Genomic DNA, 20,697 nt, shown 5'->3' with positions numbered 1-20,697 from the left:
CCTTTTTAGCAACGAGCCACATTTAAATGTAAAAAGAGTTGAGGAGCAACACAAGCGTGAAAAAAGTTTCTGGGGATGCCAAGAAAGGACTGTGATTGGCTATTTGGTAGCCCCTATATAGACTGGCAGTCTACAGGAAGCTCTGTTTGGCAGTACACATGTTTTTTTATGCAACTTAAACTTGCCTCCAAGCCTGGAATTAAAATAAGCACCTGCTTTGAGGCCACTGGGAGCAACATCCAATTTGTTCATGAGCAACATGTGACTCGTGAGCCACTGCTTGGGGATCTCTGCCTTGAAGGAACAGTTCAGTGTGAAAATAAAAACTGTGTAAATAGATAGGCTGTGCAAAATAAAAAATGTTTCTAGGCAAATAGGCAAAATGGAATGTATAAAGGCTGGAGTGACTGGATGTCTAATATAATAGAACAGAACACTAATTCCTTCTTTTCAGCTCTATAGCTCTGAGCTAGTCAGCAACTTGAAAGGGGGCCACATGGGACAAATCTGTTCAGTGAATTTGCAATTGATCTTCAGTATTCAGTTCAGATTCAAAAACAACAGATATCACCCATGTGCCCCCCCCCCCTCATGTCTCTGATTGGTTACTGCTTGGTAACCAGGGTAACCAGTCAGTGTAAACCAAGAGAGTTGAAAAGCAGGAAGTAGTATTCTGGCTATTATGTTATACATCCAGTCACTCCAGTCTTTAAACATTACATTTTTTCCTAATTAACTATATTAAAAACATTTTTTATTTTGCACAGCCTTTTTACCCAGTATTTTGTATCTATTTACCCAGTTTTTATTTTTACACTGAACAATTCCTTTAAGGGATTGACACAATGTGTTATTAAGAGGGGGAAAGCACTCCTGAACAAGGTCGGACTGGGGGGTCCGGGGCCCACCGGGACTGCTGTCCCAGGGCCCCCCTCTCTTACTGTGATGCACTGAGCCACTCTGTGCGCATGCGCAAACTGATGGCACTGCGTAGCGCTGAAGAGTTTTTTTTTTTAAACTCAACCCCAATATCACGAGAGGGACTCTGGCCTGGCGAGATTCTGCTCAGCAGGGACAAAGATAAGAAATGTATCAACTAAATATCAATTTAGAACAGTTTACAGGGTCGGCGACCCCCCTCCCAGAGCTGCTTTAGAAGGTGAAAATTTATACTTTACACTTCAATATTAGAAAAAAACAGTGACACAGAAAATGGAAAGTAATTGGAAAAAGTCATTATTTCTGGTGATCTATCTGAAGGTGAACAACCCCTTTAATGTAAAGCAATATGGCAGCTCCACCCATCTGTATAATCCAGCAAGCAAAGAAGGAATACTATGATGCTATGCCATAAAAAAAGGTTGGACTTGCTCAAATCTGTGTGTCGTTAGGCATTGCAAAATTAATCAATGAAACTTGTGTATTATAAGTGAAAACCTATCATAAGTTGACCCATATAGTTAATATATGAGCCTATTGGAAGGTACCAAGGAAGGGGTCCCATTGCTTAAATAAAAACCACTTGATCTGCAGCCGTATGCCTATGGGGAACAGATCTCTTCAGTGAATAATGTCTTTATAATTTACAGTATGGGGTTCATTATCCCTACATAAGTGATATTAGAGTTTCCTGTATAACTCAGTCTGCAGCCTTGCGCCTTTATATGGTCACAGAACTCCTCAGTGACTTCTGATATCCTTATAATACACAACAGCCATGAATATCTTGTAAATTATATCCTTATAAATGGTGAGTTCTGATGTCATCAGTTATAAACGGTGAGTTCTGATGTCATTTCTGTCACATGACTAACTAAAATGTGTGTATTATAATAAATAAAGTACCCCCTCGGAGTTCCATGACCTGTATAAAAACACTCGGCCTTCGGCCTCGTGTTTTTATATGGTCATGAAACTCCTCGGTAACTTATAATATCCTTATATTTTACAAGAGGGGGTACTTTATTCACTAGATAATTTACAGTAGGGGTACATTGTCCTTATAATACATGAATGATACTTAGAGGTCCCTGTATAACAGCCTGTGGCCTTGTGCCTTTATATGGTCACATAACCTCTCAGTGACTTCTAATATCCTTATAATTTACAGTAGGGGTACATTATCCCTTATAATACATAAGTGATACGCAAAGTTCCCTGTATTACTCAGTCTGCAGCCACAAATTGTGCCTTTATATGGTCACAGAACTCCTCAGTGACTTCTAATATCCTTATAATTTACAGTAGGGGTACATTATCCTTATATTACATGAGTAATACTCAGAGGTCCCTGTATAACAGCCTGCAACCTTGTGCCTTTATATGGTCACGGAACCCCTCAGTTACTTCTAATATCCTTATAATTTACAGTGGGGGGTACATTAATCCCTGTATCAAGAAATAGGCCATACTTCCTTATTGAAGAGAGGAGATACTTGAATCAGGGGAATAAGAGAGAACATTGAGATAAAATTAGAACAAGTTGACAACAGGATGTTTGTGCAGAGAGACAATATATTTCAGAATCTACAGTAAAACCAAGTCCATGCTGAACAGCCTGCTGTTTGCATAAATATTAGAGTGTTACACTAGTAGAGGGAAAGGGCAGTTTTAGATTGAGCCCTAACAGCCTGGGTTCTAGGCCTCTTCCATCTTCATCCTGTTTCACAAAGGACTTTTGTAATTACCGGCTTATTAGGTGCAAGCAGTGGGTCAGCACATGTAGATTTTATGCAAATCATAATAAGAAAACAGGTACTAGGCCTAGGGACTCAATTTTCCTGAAAAGTTCCGGCTTACTTTGTCTTTGTACAGGGGAATTCCTATGCTGGTACAGTGTATACAGGCTATGAGCAGACTTTGAGGGCTGTGCTTGCTGAATTGTTTCATTCAGGGCAATACTTACAGTATACTGCCATAGAGGTTTTCTTAATCTCTCCCTGTGCTGCCTAATTAATGACTGACTGACTAATGTATGACTGATGCCCCCACTTGTGTCCAGATCACATGGGGTAGTAGACAAGCAGTCAGCACAACGATTTTCACTCTTTCTTTGTGGGTGGTGCATGTCCACCAGTGGCCACTTTTCACTGGCACCACATACGACAAAAAACTTCAGGACAGCACCAACGAATTTTTTATATATATAATAAAACGCCTTTATTTGTGCTTCACAGGGGCATCACGGCAACGTTTCAGGCCACATGGCCTTTTATCAAGCTTGATAAAAGGCCATGTGGCCTGAAACGTTGCCGTGATGCCCCTGTGAAGCACAAATAAAGGCGTTTTATTATATATATAAAAAATTCGTTGGTGCTGTCCTGAAGTTTTTTTTCCAGATCACATGGGGGTCATAAAGGAGAGAAGAAAGGGAAGAGACAATGGCAGTTACGTGCAAGGCAGAATTTGCAAGTCAGTCAATCAGTTGTTTGTAGTGATGTACATACCTAATTCAGAAGCAGATCGCAGAATATAGAGAGGGTGGGATGTTGATTCTGCTCTTGACTGTGTCACACATCCCCTTTACATCAAAAGAGCTGACCTGCTGTTTGTATCTATGGAAACGGGAATCTTTTCCCTACTATGTTCTGAAATAAAAAGCCATTAGTTCTCATTTTACACCCCCTCCGAGCTGGTGCAAGCCATTAAAGTCAGTGGGGCAAGTTAAGGAAGAGAACAACATTTTTGGGTAAAAATTTAAATGCAAAAAAACAGAATGGTGAAGAAAACAAACTTTGCCAGGCTAACAGGCTAGCGCCCAAGACAGAGCCCCCAACGTTGGCAGCCCCAATCCTCTGCTCTGCAACTACATTCCCCTGCTAAGCAGACTCTCCCCATCATCAGTAAATTTGTAATGCTCCAGCCTTAGCTGGTATTTTACTGGCTAGGGTGGTGAAATACAGTCAGATGACAAACCTAGCCCAGAGACATGCAAACAGGGCCGCCATCAGTAATTCTGGGGCCCCATTCTGCTAAGATAGCAGGGCCCTCCTCCCAGGGTGCCATAATTATTGACCCACTAGTTACCTGGGTAACCCTTGGTTGGAGGGCCCTGCCAATAAGTTAAAAGGGTCCCCAATGAAAAAAAATGCCCAAACTTATCCACACCGGGATCCGCCCTGGCCACTCCCAAGTTGATTTCTGGCCATTCCCCAGGTCAAAAACCTGTCTATGGCTCTGCTAAACCCTGCCCACTCATCACAAGCCACAAACCAGCTTTCCCTTTGAGGGGCCTACCTCTACTAAGGGGCCCCTTACTATAGTACCCTGCATGCAAAGGACCCATTTATTAACTGAAAAGCATGCCGTATGCAGTGGAGTTTAGGTGGCTCATGGGTGGTGTTTTGTTTAATGGGGAGTGACTCGGAGGATTAGGGTTTGGTCAGAGAACAATCAGTTGTCCTTTTTTTTTTTTTTACTGGTGCCTTATTTTTCGTAGTCGGCAAGGACCACTGCCCAGGGGGCCAAGAAGGGTATATGGCCAATAACCTCAGCCACCTTTCATGGGAGGTCGTACTAACTAAGTAGAATGGTGACCTATAATTTATTATGGTAGACCTGCCCATGGGCCACAACAAACTTCTGAACTTGCACTCTCTTCTCCCAAGGGAAGTGCTGGGTGGGGATATCGATGGGATTAAAGGCCCAGTAATGCTAACATATCAGACTTCTTCTTTTTTATCATGGCCAGACACCCTAGCAACCTCTGATTGGATGAGCGTTTCTATATAACTCTCATCTTAATAAACATACCGCCCCCAACACGAGGCATGAGATATAAAGGAAGAGACATTAATCACAGAACTGTGACAATTAACAAACTTCTTGTTATGTAACGGAGGATAAAGGCCTGTGGGAAGGAAGACAATCTATTGTCAAAGAGACAAGATGTACTCAATATAAATTTCAGGTGCCGACGCTCTCGCTGACGGTTTGATAAAGCGTTTAATCGTCTGTCAGTGGCAGTCTTGTGATGCTGGAGGGGGAATTTGAAATGCACGCGGCTCATGAATGGGGTGGGCGACAGGGATGAGTCAAAAGCTTGAATCTGCATGAGGCACAAAGAAGCTGCTGCTGAATGTAACCGAGCTGCAAGGTCGCTTCCTACAGACTTTCTGTCTTATTAAAAGCAGGTTGTTTCTCTCTTAAAGGGCACATACAACCTATATATACTGTAAATATAAGTAGTGTTCAGAAACGCAGCTCAGAACTGTATATTCTAAAGCTCTGATATAAACCCTTGACCATTTTGCTCTGCTGCTGCACCTGCCATCGTGCTGATCTTCCTCCCTTCAGTGGCAACTCAGCTCTGTAAACGGACCTGCACAGTGTGGCCCTCCTGGACTGTGACCACTATTCTGAACCCTAAAGACATCTTTGTCGTAGCTTAAAAGTTACTAAGATAAGAGAGCATAAGGCTGTGGTGGAAGGGGGTTTCTGGACTTTTTTGGATTCCCTTTTTAGACCCAACATTGTATCAGTGCTCCTTAGCTTGCTATAGTAATATGAGCATTGTGCCCTTTTAGCCATATTTCCTGAAATACCAGACCGCAAATAACGGAAATCTACCCCTAGAATGTAAGCTCTATGGAGCAGGGCTCTCTTTACTTTCTTGTTTTTGTAAGGAATCTGTATATTCAATATACACACCCTGCTGTATGTGTTAATAATGAGAAAACTTAAAACAATAAAAATATGAAGCTCAAGCTGAACTTACAGAAATACCAAGTTGCATTCAGTGGTTCATTTCAGGTATTGCACTGTAGGCAAAAGGAATTTGTTATTTGTATGCATTTGTGCTAGCATGAGTAAACCCTGGATCTTGCAGCCATATGGTCATTATGGTTTAACATAGATAATAATTGTGTTGTGCTGTAGAAAGATTTCTATTTGCAGTTCTAATTTCCAACTATGATGGATTGAGGAAGCAGTGCTAATCTTTGCCACAAGATGGCAGCAGTATTGCTACAATCGCCTACTTGCTAGCTAGCTTCATGCTTGCAGAAATGCTTTAGCTTTAGTAGGCCTCTTATCACATGTAACTCAGTCCCTGCATACTTTTCAAAGGACCCCACACTGGAGTATTTGTTTACTGACATTTCTTGTTTGAAGCAGAGTTAATGTAGTAACCAACAAGGTCAGCTTAGCCTGAAAATCAGGGGGGGGCGTGCTACACTTAAGTTCTGAACTATGGCAAAAGTATGAACATTATGAGGCTATGGCAAACCTGTGTTTTTCTGGGTTTAAGTTGTCCTTTAGCATTCTTTTCAGGTTGCATTGCCAACACACTTCATTTTTCTAGCACTCTCAGGTGTCTGTTGTACACAAAGCTGAATCCCTACCTCCCCCCAAAAAATGACAATATTCACTCATTTTATTCAGTCAACCCATAAATATTTTGTAGCGGACACTTTTTTGCAGTGTAAAGACTGACAAGACTGACCACTAGAGGGCGATGCTACCATAGAAGCTGTAGGCCTCATTGACTATAAGCAGGCAGATATGTGTGTGCAAAATCATATGCAATTTTCCATGAGCAAACCAGGCATGTGCAAAGAATTGCATCTAAATGTTATTGTGCTCAGCGCCAATGTACTTTCTTCATTTTTTAACATTGAGACACAAGGAGGGATCAAATTGAGGTGCCAGGGAGCCCTCTTCTTTACACCCACCATTGACATGGTGAAGTGTACTATCTTTTCTTTTTTGCACTTTTGAGATATGTCTGTGCCTTTTGCACACGTGTCCACCATTTGTTAACCAGCGCAACATTTTGTGGTGACTTTTGCCACGTGCGTTTACAAATTTTGTCAATACGACTGGTGTAAATTAGCAGTTATGTTAATAAGTTGGTGAACCCCCTCCCCCATTTTGATACATAAGCAAACAGGAATCTGGTTGTACCAATAAGTTACCTAAGAATAAATTTGCCCGTTCTTTCTGCTGTCTAATTCTGAAGTCACGGAAGACTGGTTGCTATGGAAATAAGTGGAATTTCAACATGAACTTTGCTCCGGTGCTGACTGCATATTTTTATGCAAACAGATGAGCGGAATTCTCACTTTTCCGCATTCAACTTTGAAGCCTGAGCATTGGCTGTGAGAGTGGTGCGCAGAACATCTTTTGACAAAGCAGAGATGGGGAGAAAAAGCCTTTTCTTGTATAAATCCACAGGAACATGTAGGCGGGAGTCTTTCTACATAAATATGAGTCACTGCTCATCTATCATCTGGGGAATGGGAATGTACAGCACGCCGGATCCTTATTCATGATATCTTGGCCTATGCACGCTCTGTTTGGGTGACATCAATTTATATTGGTGACACCAAGTGTTTTCACCAGCAACAGTGTGCTCAGGTGTCACTTTTTATACATTTAAATGGTAATGGCTTTGCCTATGGCAGTCAGGTACCTATAACGTACCTGTAATGTAACTAACGATAATGTAACTGTAACCGTAAAGTAACCATGATGTGTACATCTAATGTAACTGTAATGTTACTGTACTGTGACCAAACCTGTAATGTAACTATAATGTACTAGTAATTGTAATGTCACTGTACTTCAACTGTAATGCAACTGTACGTTAATCATAACTGTAAGGTAACTGTACTGCAGTGATCCCCAAACAGTAGCTTGTGAGCAACATGTTGCTCTCCAACCCCTTCAATGTTGCTCCCAGTGGCCTCGAAGCAGGTGCTTATTTTTGAATTCCAGGCTTGGAGACAAGTTTTGGTTGTATAAAAACCAGGTGCACTGCCAAACAAAGCCTCAATGTAGGTTGACAATTCACATAAGGGCTACCAAATGGCTAAACACAGTACTTATTTGGCAACCCAAGAACATTTTTCATGGAAGTGTTGCTCCCCAACTCCTTTTACTTCTGAAGGTTGCTCACGGGTTCAAAAGGTTGGGGATCCCTGCTGTACTGTAACGTACAGTAACTGTAATATGACCGTAATTTAACAATATGTAATGGAAATGCTAATGATCTGACCAAAATTGCTATATACACCCCCCAAAAGTGGTTATTGCTGATCTTCTAACCACAGCATTTATCAGTCTTTAAATTCTCTACCTGCAGTTTTGATGGTGGTTATATCCTTTTATGACTTTGTTATTTTTCTCCCTTCCACAGCTGGGGTGGATCAACCTGTAGGAAAAGGGTGTCCCCAAAGAATAAATCACTTTAAATATGTAGCCCCCTTGCACCTTGTATTACTAGCACCCCACAGTTAATCTGTGTTTTGGTTGTAGGGACTAGGTACTCTCCACTCGCTCCATCCATGCATTTGCTTATGTCTCCCTTATATGCAAGATTTCACTTGCAAGCTGCTTCAACAGTCACAACCAGCAAATAGCAAAGCACAGGCAAACACTGCATTTTATAGCAGTTACTTTTATAACCAGTGAAAATGTGTAATGAATGTATACAATACTTAAAAGTATATTTTTGTTCATAATGCAAACTTCAAATTTTTGTTTTACTTTCCTTTTAAACATGCTGTATTCAATACCTCTTACGTAGCAATGATGGGCAGCAAGAGAACGCTAGGCTCTTGGCTGGACACTCCATAATCAATGCCACCTCCTATAATAACCTAAGATTTGAGGTGTGGCACCAATTGCCCAAAGCTTCCTACTCCCATTTTCCTTTTTTTTTTTTAGCTAAATCCATCAATGTCACTCTGAAATGATCAGAATATTTATGATACTGAGAAAAAAAGGCACTTCCATTCCAGGTTTCCCACTTTTGGCACTGGGCTAGAGAACTACGGCCGTTCTGCAATCACTATGATAGCAAATTTATGGCACATAGAAAAATATCACAGATGCTTAAAGCAATTAGATGGTCTCATAAAGGTAATTAGTCCCTGCTCCAATTATACCTTGAGCTACAGGCTGCAGCATTATATCATCAATACTTAGACTTCCGAGGTCCATTTGCAGCTCTTCCCACTAGCTAACACTCTTGTTCTGTTTGTGCTGTAGGAGGGTTTCAGACTCTGTGCCCTCCCACCAGCGAATCACTCCTCACCAGTGGATCACATCTACTCTGAGCAGTGCTACTTATTGGGCATGGATTCAAGACCCCACACTCTACCAGGAAAATGATCAGGGTCCCTATTCTCTCTGTTAAGAAAGAGTTTATTCTTCATACCACCCAGGTGTCACTATTTAGAGAATACCATTCCAATTTGTGTAGACCAATCTGCTTTTGGCAGATCAGGGTCATGTCTGAGTATAATTATACCCATACACCGCCAATAAAATAGTCTTTCCGTTATTGTTACCTGTATGCTGGCCCAAACCATACATCAGTCGGGCTCATCAGTGGGGCCGGTGTGAAAATCGCTTGTGCCAATGCTCCATGTTGGTCAGCATATGGGGCACTGGAGGACGAGGAAGTCATTTTCTGCACTTAAGATGGTTTGGGACATTGGTTAAAATGAATAGATCAATAGAAAGGTGTCATACTGTGTAGGGCCCCTCATATGATATTCATCTGTTCAGTTTATAGGCTGAGTATTCAGATACCGTGAATCAGTCAGTCTATGGCCACCTAAACTTAACTTGGCAAAAGCAAATTGTGCTCATGGCCTTGTTTTACTAACTAACTTGCCATAGGGAACTTGAATGATCCAGCCTGTCAGGCATGGGATAACTTTCCAACATTCAGTTGCTGAAAAGTTAGAAAATCTGCAGTGAAACTTTTTGTAGATAATGGGTAATCTTGGCTGAGCATGCAAACTGGGCAACACACCTACCAGAAATGTGCAAAAGTTGTGCTTTAGTAAACCTAAGAAACTGTTGACTAATTGCTGGATCTGACTCCAGAGACCAGCTATGATTCATAGTTACATAACGTTAGTAAACCACAATTATGACTCGCGGCGTTCGATTTCCGAAGTCACCTGGAGTTTCCTGTGAGGCAGGAAGTGCCGCAAGTGCATTGGCGTAAGCGTTTTCTCATTATAGCAGGCAGCAGGCAGGGGGACGGCAGTTTGCGGAGATTGTCGCCACACAGAAGAGGAGATTAGCTGCCAGGCGACTAAATCTCCCCAAATCTGCCCGTGTGCTAGCTCCCTAAAGGCAGCTGTTAGAATTGATACAATAGTTGCTAATACTCCTGAGAAATGTATTCACTACATGTTGCAAAATTGTAACAGTCTCTGAAACACCAGAGACAGGAACATTAAACTTCAGATTTTGGAAATATAGTAAAAAATAAATAATGGAAAGCAATTGAAAAATGTCTTTATTTCTGGGGAACAATCTGAAAACAACTGAACTGAAAAAAGTTTTGGAAGGTGAACAACCCCTTTAAAAAGGAAATGCTAAATGTTTTTGTTACCTTTTTGAAAGAAATAGGATTATATTTATAAGTCTCTCTTTTTCTGATCAAATATACAGTAGCTGCAGTGAGGTGAATCAAGATTTAAGTCCAACTCCAGCTGGGGCACCAGGACAAAACCAGGTTGGCCCAGATCTTCGTGGGCCCCATCACCCTGGGGAACATTGGTGGGAGGGTGTGTGGTGCAGCATTGCACTCGGTGGCAGTACAGCAAGTAAGCAGGGTTCTCATTGTGAAGTTCTGAGTATGGAGCAGTATTGATGCTATTGGGCTGCAGCTAGGGTTGCCACCTTTTCTGAAAAAAAATACCGACCTTCCTATATATTTATCTTTTTTCCCTATTAATAACATTGGGATCACCCATCATTTACAGGCCGTTAAAATATTGGCCCAGTGGCAACCCTAGCTGCAGCTCTCAGCATGCTTTAACTGGTAGTAGTCAGGCAACACCTTGCTTACCATTGGTTGATAAGCCAGGCTAAATGAACTCCATATCATAAGAAAAATGTAGATGGGTGCTACGTGGCAGTTTAGCTGCTCTTTATTCTAGGTTGATCAAAGTAGCATTTTGCGCACCTATCATAGGCATTTTATTAACCCTGCAGTTGCTCGCAATAGCAGGTTTTTACTCACTTTCACATCCTTTAATATATTTTGAATCTTAAGGAAACAACTTCAGGTCTCCTAAATGCGGTGGCTATTTATTCAGAAGGCACAGGAGTGGCAGGAGCTGTGTAGGGCGCCAGAATTTAAAGTGACTGGCGAGGAATCTAGCAGTTCCGATAAACGTCGCATTTGAGGCTTGCATTCTTTTTTATCCAGAGATAAGCTAAGGGGGTTGTTCAGACAGAAAGGGAGACATTGGAGTACATTGATAAGTTAATTGACTGACTGCCCTGGGCATAAAGTTGCTCTATATAAGGTATATAAGCTGCCTTCTCCTTCTCTGCTGTAAAGGTGCAGTAATAGATGTTACTGGGCCCCACAGCAAATTCAATTTATGGCCCTAAAACATACGTAAGTTGACCTATTCTACCCAGCAATATTGAAATTGCCCTTCAAATGGATTGCTATAAATTATAGTGCATATCTCTTGCTGTTTTATCCATCTTGTATTTCTAAAACTGTTAATAAAAAACTATTGACAAGAAATTGCTCATTAATTACGGCCTTAATGGCCCTACACGCCTGGGCCTCCCTGATTCCTGTAAAGTTACAATCCTGAAAAAAAAAATGCGTAATGCAGTAGAGCCCTCCGGTGCCGGCATTACTATTATTAAAGAACTGGCTTGGATTTACAAAGCAATGATGTTGGCACCAGCCAATATTCAATTATAAGTGGTATGTATTACAGTATTTTCTAATTTGTCCCCCTAATAACCTTGTCTTGGGAAGATATCTCCACCTGTGGGTAGGGCCAGATTCAAGTACCAGGTCCATGAATTTATAATTAATCCCTTGTAAAATATGGCTAAGCATCAGCCTATTCATATAACAATGGCTCTTACACAGATTTTTTCTGTGATTTTGATGTGCGCTGGTTTAAGCGTATCTACGCACATACCTTCACTGATACAGTGTAATTCGGCCTGGTTGTACTCAAGTGGCATAAGACAAGAGAATAGAGGGTTACATTTGGAACTCACAATAAGGCAATAAGTTGCATTAAAAACAAGCATGTAAACGAAATATGTGCATAAATGAGAGCACATGTAGCACTATATAAGTACATTGCTGTGTGCACATGTAGCGATATTTAAATGACAGTAAAATGCTGAATGCACAATTAGCGCTATATAAATCCAGTACAGTGCTGCGTGCACATGTAGCGCTATATGAATTACAATACAGTGCTGCGTGCACATGTTGCACTATATAAATACAGTACTGCATGCATACAGTATGTAGCACTATATAAAATATACCTACATTCTATGGGAATGTATAATTAGTAAATAAGTGGCACATGAAAAAGAATGACTGGATTGTGCTCACTTTTTGCCCTATTAGCTCTCCAAAGTGCTCATGAATGGTGCAGCTCATGCCTATTAACATCCAACCTCATGGGAGGGGGGTCAAATCACTGGCAAGAACAACCCCCTATCTGACTTTAGAGGTAATTTTAAACCTGCTGATTCTCGATTGAGAGCAAAGGGAACCAGAACAGGGGGGAAGGCTCCCTGCATGCCCTGGAATAAAGCTTCTCTGCTCGTCATGTTCCATCAAAGCAAATGAACTTCCAGCTGAGAGATTGCAGCCAATCGTAAGGCACATTCCCAGGTCCTCTTCCATCCGCGCTGGGGAAGGGACTGCTTCTTTATGCACTGAATTTGGAAGAGAGATAAAATGCCAGGTCTGGACTGTCTCTAGGGATAACCTCCCCTCTATGATGTGAATAAACAGCAGCATCTTGGCTGGGAAATCCACGCACACACACACACATACTCACAGAGGGGGAAAAAGAACTGAAGGGGCAGGTTCAGTCTCTCTCTCTCTTAGGCCTTATCTGTGTTTCTGTTGCTGGTAGTGGATTGGTAGCAGTCTATTTCTGAGCCGAGAGGTGCTCTGGATTACTAGACCTCCATGTACGACAATTTGTACCTGCATGGATTTGAAGATTCGGAGGCGGTAAGTGATTTTCTCTTATTCAGCCTGTGCAGAGGAATAATGGGGAATGATAAGAGGGGGGCTTGGATGCAGCAGGGCTGTGGTACCATTCCCCCCCACAACAGGCACCCTAAGACTGATGAGCCACGCCGTCCATTATTCCACAGCATGGATATTTCTATTGCTCTGTATTGTGAATGATGAAAGGACTCCTTATTTTGGGCACAGAGGGTATTGTTTAGGCTTTGGTATATATATTCCTCACAACTGCATTAGGTAGAAATTATATATAAAAATATTTTCAGGAATCTTGCCTGTTTATTTGCCTGAGTACAGACATAGTGGGAAAAAAAGCGACACCCTATTCAGATCAGATAACCTAAATCTGTTGTTTCTAATGTGCGGTGGGGATGGGAGAATAAATATTTTAAGGGCCAGTGTGGAACTCAAAGGGTTAATGAGTGGCTTTTTTTCTTTCTTTCGTTTATTGGGGGGGGGGAGGCAAAAGCATTTGGCCTGGAAGGAGATGGGTTACATAAGAACCAAAGTGATTTCCATTAAATAGTCCTATATGTGTGTGTATGTCACTGCAGATGTCCAAACATACATGTTACAGATCTATAGAGGAAACAGATTTCTTGTGCATTCTCATATTGCTTCCATAGTAGCCTGTGGATATTACAGTCACATGAACTACAACTCCCAGCATTCTCAGGTAGGTGCTTGGCCGTGCAATGGATGCTGGGGAGGTTCTATGATGGCAAACTGAGGCTGGTCTCCATGCAGACATATTTATTTTTTCTCTCCAAATGAAACAGATTTCCCTGTGGCTGTCAGGGAAAAGGCTTCTCTAATAGGCTGGCTTGTGCCTGTCTGCGCTGGCTTCCATTGCAGGGATAATGCCAAATACTGGGTTCTAATCTCATAGTTGTGCCTTTTACAGAAGGAGAGACCGCTTGTGCTTCTTTCTTTGCCTGATAAAAGATGATCCTGCTGTTAGGGGATTCTAAAGGTGGCACTATAAGATCCGCTCGTTTGGCACGGTGGACAAACGAGCGGATCTTGACCCGATATGCCCACTAACAGCTGGGCGATATTGGATGAATCCGAATGTTCGGCCCTAGGGCCGAACGATTGGATTAAGATACTACGAACGGGCTCCGATGGGTCGCAGGACCGCATCAACTAGCCGATGCGGTCCTGGATCGTACGAAAAATCAAACTTGACAGATCGATATCTGCCCGATTTTTGGCCTGATATCGATCGGTTGGATCCGTCGGGAGCCCCCTCATATGGGCAGATAAGATGCCGAATCGGTCTAAATAACCGATATCGGCAGCTTTAATCTGCCCGTGTATGGCCACCATAATACTATCCTTGCTGGGGGAGGTAGAAGAGGAGGAGGAGGAGGGTTCATTCTAACAGACTAAGGTCTCCGGAGAGGTATCCTTTGTGTAGCGGCAGAAGCCCTAGTTATCATTCATATCAGGCACTACAACCCTTAGGCTCGGTGGGGGTATTAGGAGCTCAGCTCTAGAAATGAGTAGTGATTTCCCTGTCCCCCCCCCCATTAGCAATCAATTAACAGCTCTGCTGGGGGACACGTGCAGAGTCTATTCCTTTCTCTCTGCTGGTACCAAAAGGGTTAATCATGTGCCATTACTGGCTCTGTATATAAAGGGACCCCTCATGGCGTTTAGAGAGGCAGGGGGTGGGAAAGTTCAGTACGACTCTTTCCTCCTTGACTGGCAGTTTTATAAGTTGGAACTAAAAGGATTAATCAGGCTGTGCTGTTCCCAGTGATACCACTGATCAGAGTGTCTAAGAGTTAGCATGTTTATTATAAATAATACTAATATAATTAACACTTGAGCTATATAATAGATTATAGATAGATAGTTGTATCTATCTATTGGGGGACACATACCCACACATAAGGCTTAAAACAAAGGGAAACAAAAAGACTATAACAATCACTTATACATATACAGAAATAGTTTTCCTAGATTTCCATGGCTCTTCAAACCACTGGGCGTTAAGAGCAGCTGGGAATATATACTGAGTTCAATCATTAATATGAATAATGTCATGGGATCATTGTTTGGGAAAAATGTTGCCAAATATTACCTGTAATACACCCATGCGCTTTATAACCATATACAAGAGTGTAAATTATAAGCATATTAGAAATCACTGAGGAGATCTGTGACCATATAAAGGCTGCATTATACAAGTCATGGAACAGCCCTCTAACCCTTAAATCCATACATAAATAAACTAAAATGAATAATTTACACATACTCTAACTCAGTTCAAAAAAATTAAATTGTAGATCATCCTGCTGCCCCAAATTATCTTCTCTTGTAAGTAGAGGCGACATTATTGCTTATAATATGTTTCAATGTTATGTGACAACTTAGCACAATTACATTACTAAGCACAATTTATAAGAATATATATTACAGATTATTCATGTACCTTGTATATTATAGAGGAGTGAAAAGGCATAATATTCATATACCTTTATTTATCTTTATCTCCTTTGGTAGTGGAGAGAAATTATACATACCTGTAAATCATATGGATTGAAAGACAAAAAGAAAAACTATATTGATGATAATTCTTACAGTAAACAGTGATGTAAAATGCTTAAAAGGGATACACAATAACATTTTGCCTAATCAAGAATCACAACTGGAAAAGGCAGCATCCTTCCATCCTTTCTGCACTGCTGGTTCTGTTTCTTGAAACAATGTAGCAGAAACTTGCTCTTGGCTCTGTTAAATCAGCTGGCTTCTGCTATGTTGTATCAAAAGTTAGTATCATTAGAGCAGAAAGAGGAGGGCAGATGCTGCTTTCAGCAGCAATAACATTTACAAATAATGATTGAAAATGGTACAATAAATATATATTGGTAAGTTGCTTTGAATACACAGTAATATTCCTGCTGAAGGGTCTTCCCTAGCTTCTGTAAAGGTGTTGCTAATTGTGCTTGCAGATTCTGCCTTGCAACAAAGTGCCATTGTCCATGTTTTAATATAATAATTTGTTGTCGGGGCTGTACTCTTATCATTTATAAATCTTCCTTCTTCCTATAAGAAATCAGCATAGGAGCATATACAGCTGAATAGGAACTAAAAAAATAGGGGGAGGGGGGCTTGGTAATTTGGAAGAGTAAATTTCTGCTACTGGGACCTGTCCGCATGCAGCTGTAGGCAGCTAAACACAGCGAATACTAGACAAAATAGCAACAGGATTACCCTTGCCTGTCTTAAATTAGACTCACACAGAATAATGATTTTATAAATATGCCTATTGTATGTTTCCAGATGTAAAGTATCCCAGTGGCATCAATAGGGTAATAGGGGCACAACTACATAGATTGGTTTATAGTTAATAATTGGAGGTGCTATGCTGGCTTATGCAGGTTTATAGAGGATACCTTAAAATTAGCAATAAAGCAAGTATAAAAGCAAATAGGATGCCAAGGTGGCTCCTATAGACACACTCATATCTTGCCCTATAATATTTTGGGAACATTTTAGAAAGTAGGCCCTACATATAAATGTGTTTATTTTCCATATAGATATAATTTTTCTATTCTGCATCTCCTCTTTTAATTTCCCCAGCGGCGGCGGAAGGTCAGGAGACAACTCTGGTTCATCCAGATGATTAAATTGTCTTGTTTCAGAATTGTTCATTGGGTACATAATGCATAAATGAATTGTACCGTTCAAACAATTACTTAAAGGGATACTGTCATGGGAAAATAATTTTTTTTCAAAATGAATCAGTTAATAGTGCTGCTCAAGCAGAATTCTGCACTGAAATCCATTTCTCAAAAGAGAAAACAGATTTTTTTATATTCAATTTTGAAATCTGACATGGGGCTAGACATATTGTCAATTTCCCAGCTGCCCCCAGTCATGTGACTCGTGCTCTGATAAACTCCAATCACTCTTTACTGCTGTACTGCAAGTTGGAGTGATATCACCCCCCCTCCCTTCCCCCTCCAGCAGCCAAACAAAAGAACAATGGGAAGGTAACCAGATAACAGCTCCCTAACACAAGATAACAGCTGCCTGGTAAGTCTAAGAACAACACTCAATAGTAAAAACCCATGTCCCACTGAGACACATTCAGTTACATTGAGAAGGAAAAACAGCAGCCTGCCAGAAAGCATGTCTCTCCTAAAGTGCAGGCACAAGTCACATGACATGGGGCAGCTGGGAAATTGACAAAATGTCTAGCCCCATGTCAGATTTCAAAATTGAATATAAAAAAATCAGTTTGCTCTTTTGAGAAATGGATTTCAGTGCAGAATTCTGCTCTAGTAGCACTATTAACTGATGCGTTTTGAAAAAAACATGTTTTCTGATGACAGGATCCCTTTAACCTACTTAGCCTGTTTGGGGCTGAATCAGACTACACGCTGTGATATAAATTAGTGTCATACTCTATAGTAGCTTTGTGTGCCATAACAACATGGATATAGGGGTAGTGTTGTACATATGTACTCCCATCTCTCTACAACTTGCCCTACTACTTTCACATTTTTTTTTTACTATATTCATCTTGCCCTACTGTATCCATCATGTTCTATTGTATCCATCATGTACTACTGTCTCCATCTTGCCCTACCATTTTGCATATCTGCCAATTGTCTCCATCATGCCCTACAATCTCCATCTTGGCCTTTTGCCTTCATTCTACCCTTCCGTCTATATCTTGCCCTACTGTGTTCCATATTTTTTTAAATGTATCCATGATGTTTTGTTTTCCATATTTTGTTAATGTATCCACCATGCCCTACTGTCTCTATCTTTACCTACTGCCTGTATCCATTTCATCCTGTTGTCTCCATCTTGCCCAACTTTTTTCATATTTTCATACTGTCTCTGTTGTTGCCCTACTGTCTTCATCTTGCCCTACTACCTCTATGTTGCCCTACTGACTTTATCTTGCCCTACTGTTTTTCATATTTTCTATTGCCTCCACCTTGCCCTACTGTCTCCATCTTCCCTACTGGCTCCTTCTTGCCTACTGTTTTGTTATTATAATACCCCTGTCCATTATAAATGAATGTAAAGTACTGAGTAACTTGCTGGTGCTATATAAATAGCCGATGATGTGTCAGTAAAGGTGATTATTGCCTACACCTATGTTAAGAAAACATATACATGTAGACATTTTGCCCTATAGTCCACAGCTGAAATTCTTCCTTGATTGAAGACAAACATTTGATTTGAGAAGGATCAAAATTTTAGGTTTTCTGATTTGTGTGGGTTCTAACACCATTTTTGGAGGGCACATTTTATCATTGCTGAATACTATTCATTCCAAATCTCCTCATTTGCTGCTCAAGTTAGACTCATAACTCCTGTCATTGTGTTAACAACAGTCTAAGCCGACAGTTTGGGTGATTTGTAGATTTTGTATATTAAGATGTTAAACTAATGCACCAGTTAGTCTAGAGTGCAAACACGTTGGCATAACTTACAAAATGGCAAAGTGACTTCTGCTAATCTAGGGCCTATACAAAGAGAACTGTGACCAAAGCACCAAGACATTTGTAATGAGTTGGACAATTCTGGGTAATTGTTATGCTTGTGTTTCTTTATATTTGTAACCTTGTTATGAGCTAAGGGGGGATTTGGAGCAAGTGCTTATTAGTTTTCCGGGGCACCCCTGGAACTATAACAGGATGCTTGTTACCCCAATATTTCTAAATATCTTTATGAGCTAAATATCTCGTTATGAGCTAAGGGAGTCCAGCATGAAAGCCAGTAAGGGTGAGATTTGGGGTGAGTACTTATTTGTGTCCTGGATACCCCTGAAACTATAGCATGCTGACTGTTACCCCAATGTTTCTATATATCTGTAACCATTTAATGATCTAAAGGGGTGGGGTTTGGGCAAGATTCTAAGTGCACATTAAAACCAGTCTTCTATGACTTTGCAAGAAAGCTCTGGATCGTAACTAGCTGCTAGTATGCTAACACCTTTAGTAGAGTCCGAACAGGTGCCAGGGGCCATGCATAGCAAAAGTGGGTGTGAGGGATGTTATGTGAGTGACAACCCAATATTTCTGCTGCTGAACTATTATACCTTTAATGATTGTTTTAACATGTAACACATTCCAACAGGATGTCTTTTGTCAGAGAAGGCATACTATTTTGATTACATAGACAGTTGCATGAAGTTAATGGTGCTTATGTCATTGTAAAGTCATTTTCCCTTTAAGGCAAGTAATTATAAAGCAAAGAAAAAAAAAAAAAATATATATATATATACACACACACCATAGAGCAATGCAGATTTCCTGGAAATAGTGTGAGTCCACCTCACTCTGCACTGTTCATCTTGTAACCGTGTACTGCTCTCCCTTATTATTTTTTTTTTGTTAGAAACCTCAGTGGACATGATGATTAATGTGGCTGATGCACAAGTAGGGCTCGTGGGATGAGAGAAAGTATATGCTCTACTGGATGAAAATTCATCATTATGTGGGCTACAAACCGGGCTTGTACAATATGTGTGTGTGTGTGTGATTGTAAAAATGCAAAGTGGTAATGTTATATCTGGTAAAAATTGCAAAAAGTATCCATATCTGTAGCAACCCCATGTAAAACCAGAGAGAACATGTAAGTCCCCTTGTAGATTGTGCAAGTTTGCTGCACGTATTGACACAACCCACAGTGAGGACCCTGGGTGAAAAGGTGCTTAAAGGGGTTGTTCACTTTTAGTATGATGTAGAGAGTGATATTCTGAGGCAATTTTGCAATTTGTATTCATTTTTCATTATTTGTGGTTTTTGAGTTATTTCGCATTTATTCAGCAGTCCTTCAATTTGCATCTTATGCAATCTGGTAACTAGGGTCCAAATTACCCTAGCAACCATGCATTGACTTAAATAAGAGACTGGAATATGAATAGTAGAGGGCCTGAATTGAATAATCAGTAATAAAAAGTATAATAATAAATAGTAATAAAAAGCAATAACAATAATGGGAGTCAACGACGCCCATTTGAAAGCTTCAAAGAGTCAAAAGAAAATGGCAAATAGATATAAAACTATAAAAAATAATGAAAACCAATTGAAAAGTTGATTAGAATTGGGCGTTCTATAACATAATAAAAGTTACCTTAAAGGTGAACCACCCCTTTAATGTAAATAGGAGCGAGTGTGGGGAGCATGTTTAGATAATAAAACATATTTCATGAAACTACTTATGAGTTGGTGCACCACAGGCCCCCTATACCTCTCGCCCCCCCCCTTCCCCAGAAGTCACAGGGTTTGCTTCCCCTATAGTTATGCCGTTGCTTCTGGTAGCCAGTGATGATGGTGAAGGTGATCATATGGTCTGTGGCACAGTACAATTAGCTGCACTACAAGAGGCATAGCTTACCAGAAAGTGGTGGGGCATATCTGGTCATAAATGACATGGCAAGGGTAAATAAGGGAGCATGGCATATAATGTCCAGCCTTTTGATTTGCAAATGTTTGGAGGTGTGGCAGTGTTATTGAAGTACTGGCTCTCCTCCATCAGCACTTTCATGGCACATTAAGTCTCCAGCCTGTGGTTAAAGGTATCCTGGATTAGGAAACATAAGGTAATGCTGGTAGATTCCTACTGGCACAGTAACAGACACCCGTGAGGGTATTTCCTGACATTGGCGTTTCCTCGGCCATTGTTCCTGCACGCATGCAGGTGATGAATTGTACTTTGGGCCT

The 20,697-nt window shown here is 40.8% G+C and overlaps 1 protein-coding gene across 2 annotated transcripts in view; it reads left to right on the top strand.

Annotated features, from left to right (window-relative positions):
- Positions 1-20,697, top strand: part of LOC108701326 (voltage-dependent L-type calcium channel subunit beta-4) — a 76,202-nt gene that overhangs the window by 9,598 nt on the left and 45,907 nt on the right. Inside the window, exon 1 of one of the 2 annotated variants that reach the window (XM_018235766.2) lies at positions 12,512-12,982. The exons of the other annotated variant lie outside the window; for it this stretch is intronic. Within the exon in view, the coding sequence (XP_018091255.1) occupies positions 12,938-12,982 (45 nt within the window). The 5' untranslated portion in view covers positions 12,512-12,937. Of the gene's footprint in view, positions 1-12,511; positions 12,983-20,697 lie in introns of those variants that run through there. 2 annotated transcript variants of the gene reach the window in all.

The sequence above is a fragment of the Xenopus laevis genome, chromosome 9_10L (genome assembly GCF_017654675.1).
Source record: "Xenopus laevis strain J_2021 chromosome 9_10L, Xenopus_laevis_v10.1, whole genome shotgun sequence".
Classification (NCBI taxonomy): domain Eukaryota; kingdom Metazoa; phylum Chordata; class Amphibia; order Anura; family Pipidae; genus Xenopus; species Xenopus laevis.
Note: the sequence above shows the minus strand (reverse complement) of the source record. Positions and strands in the feature narration are given on the sequence as shown.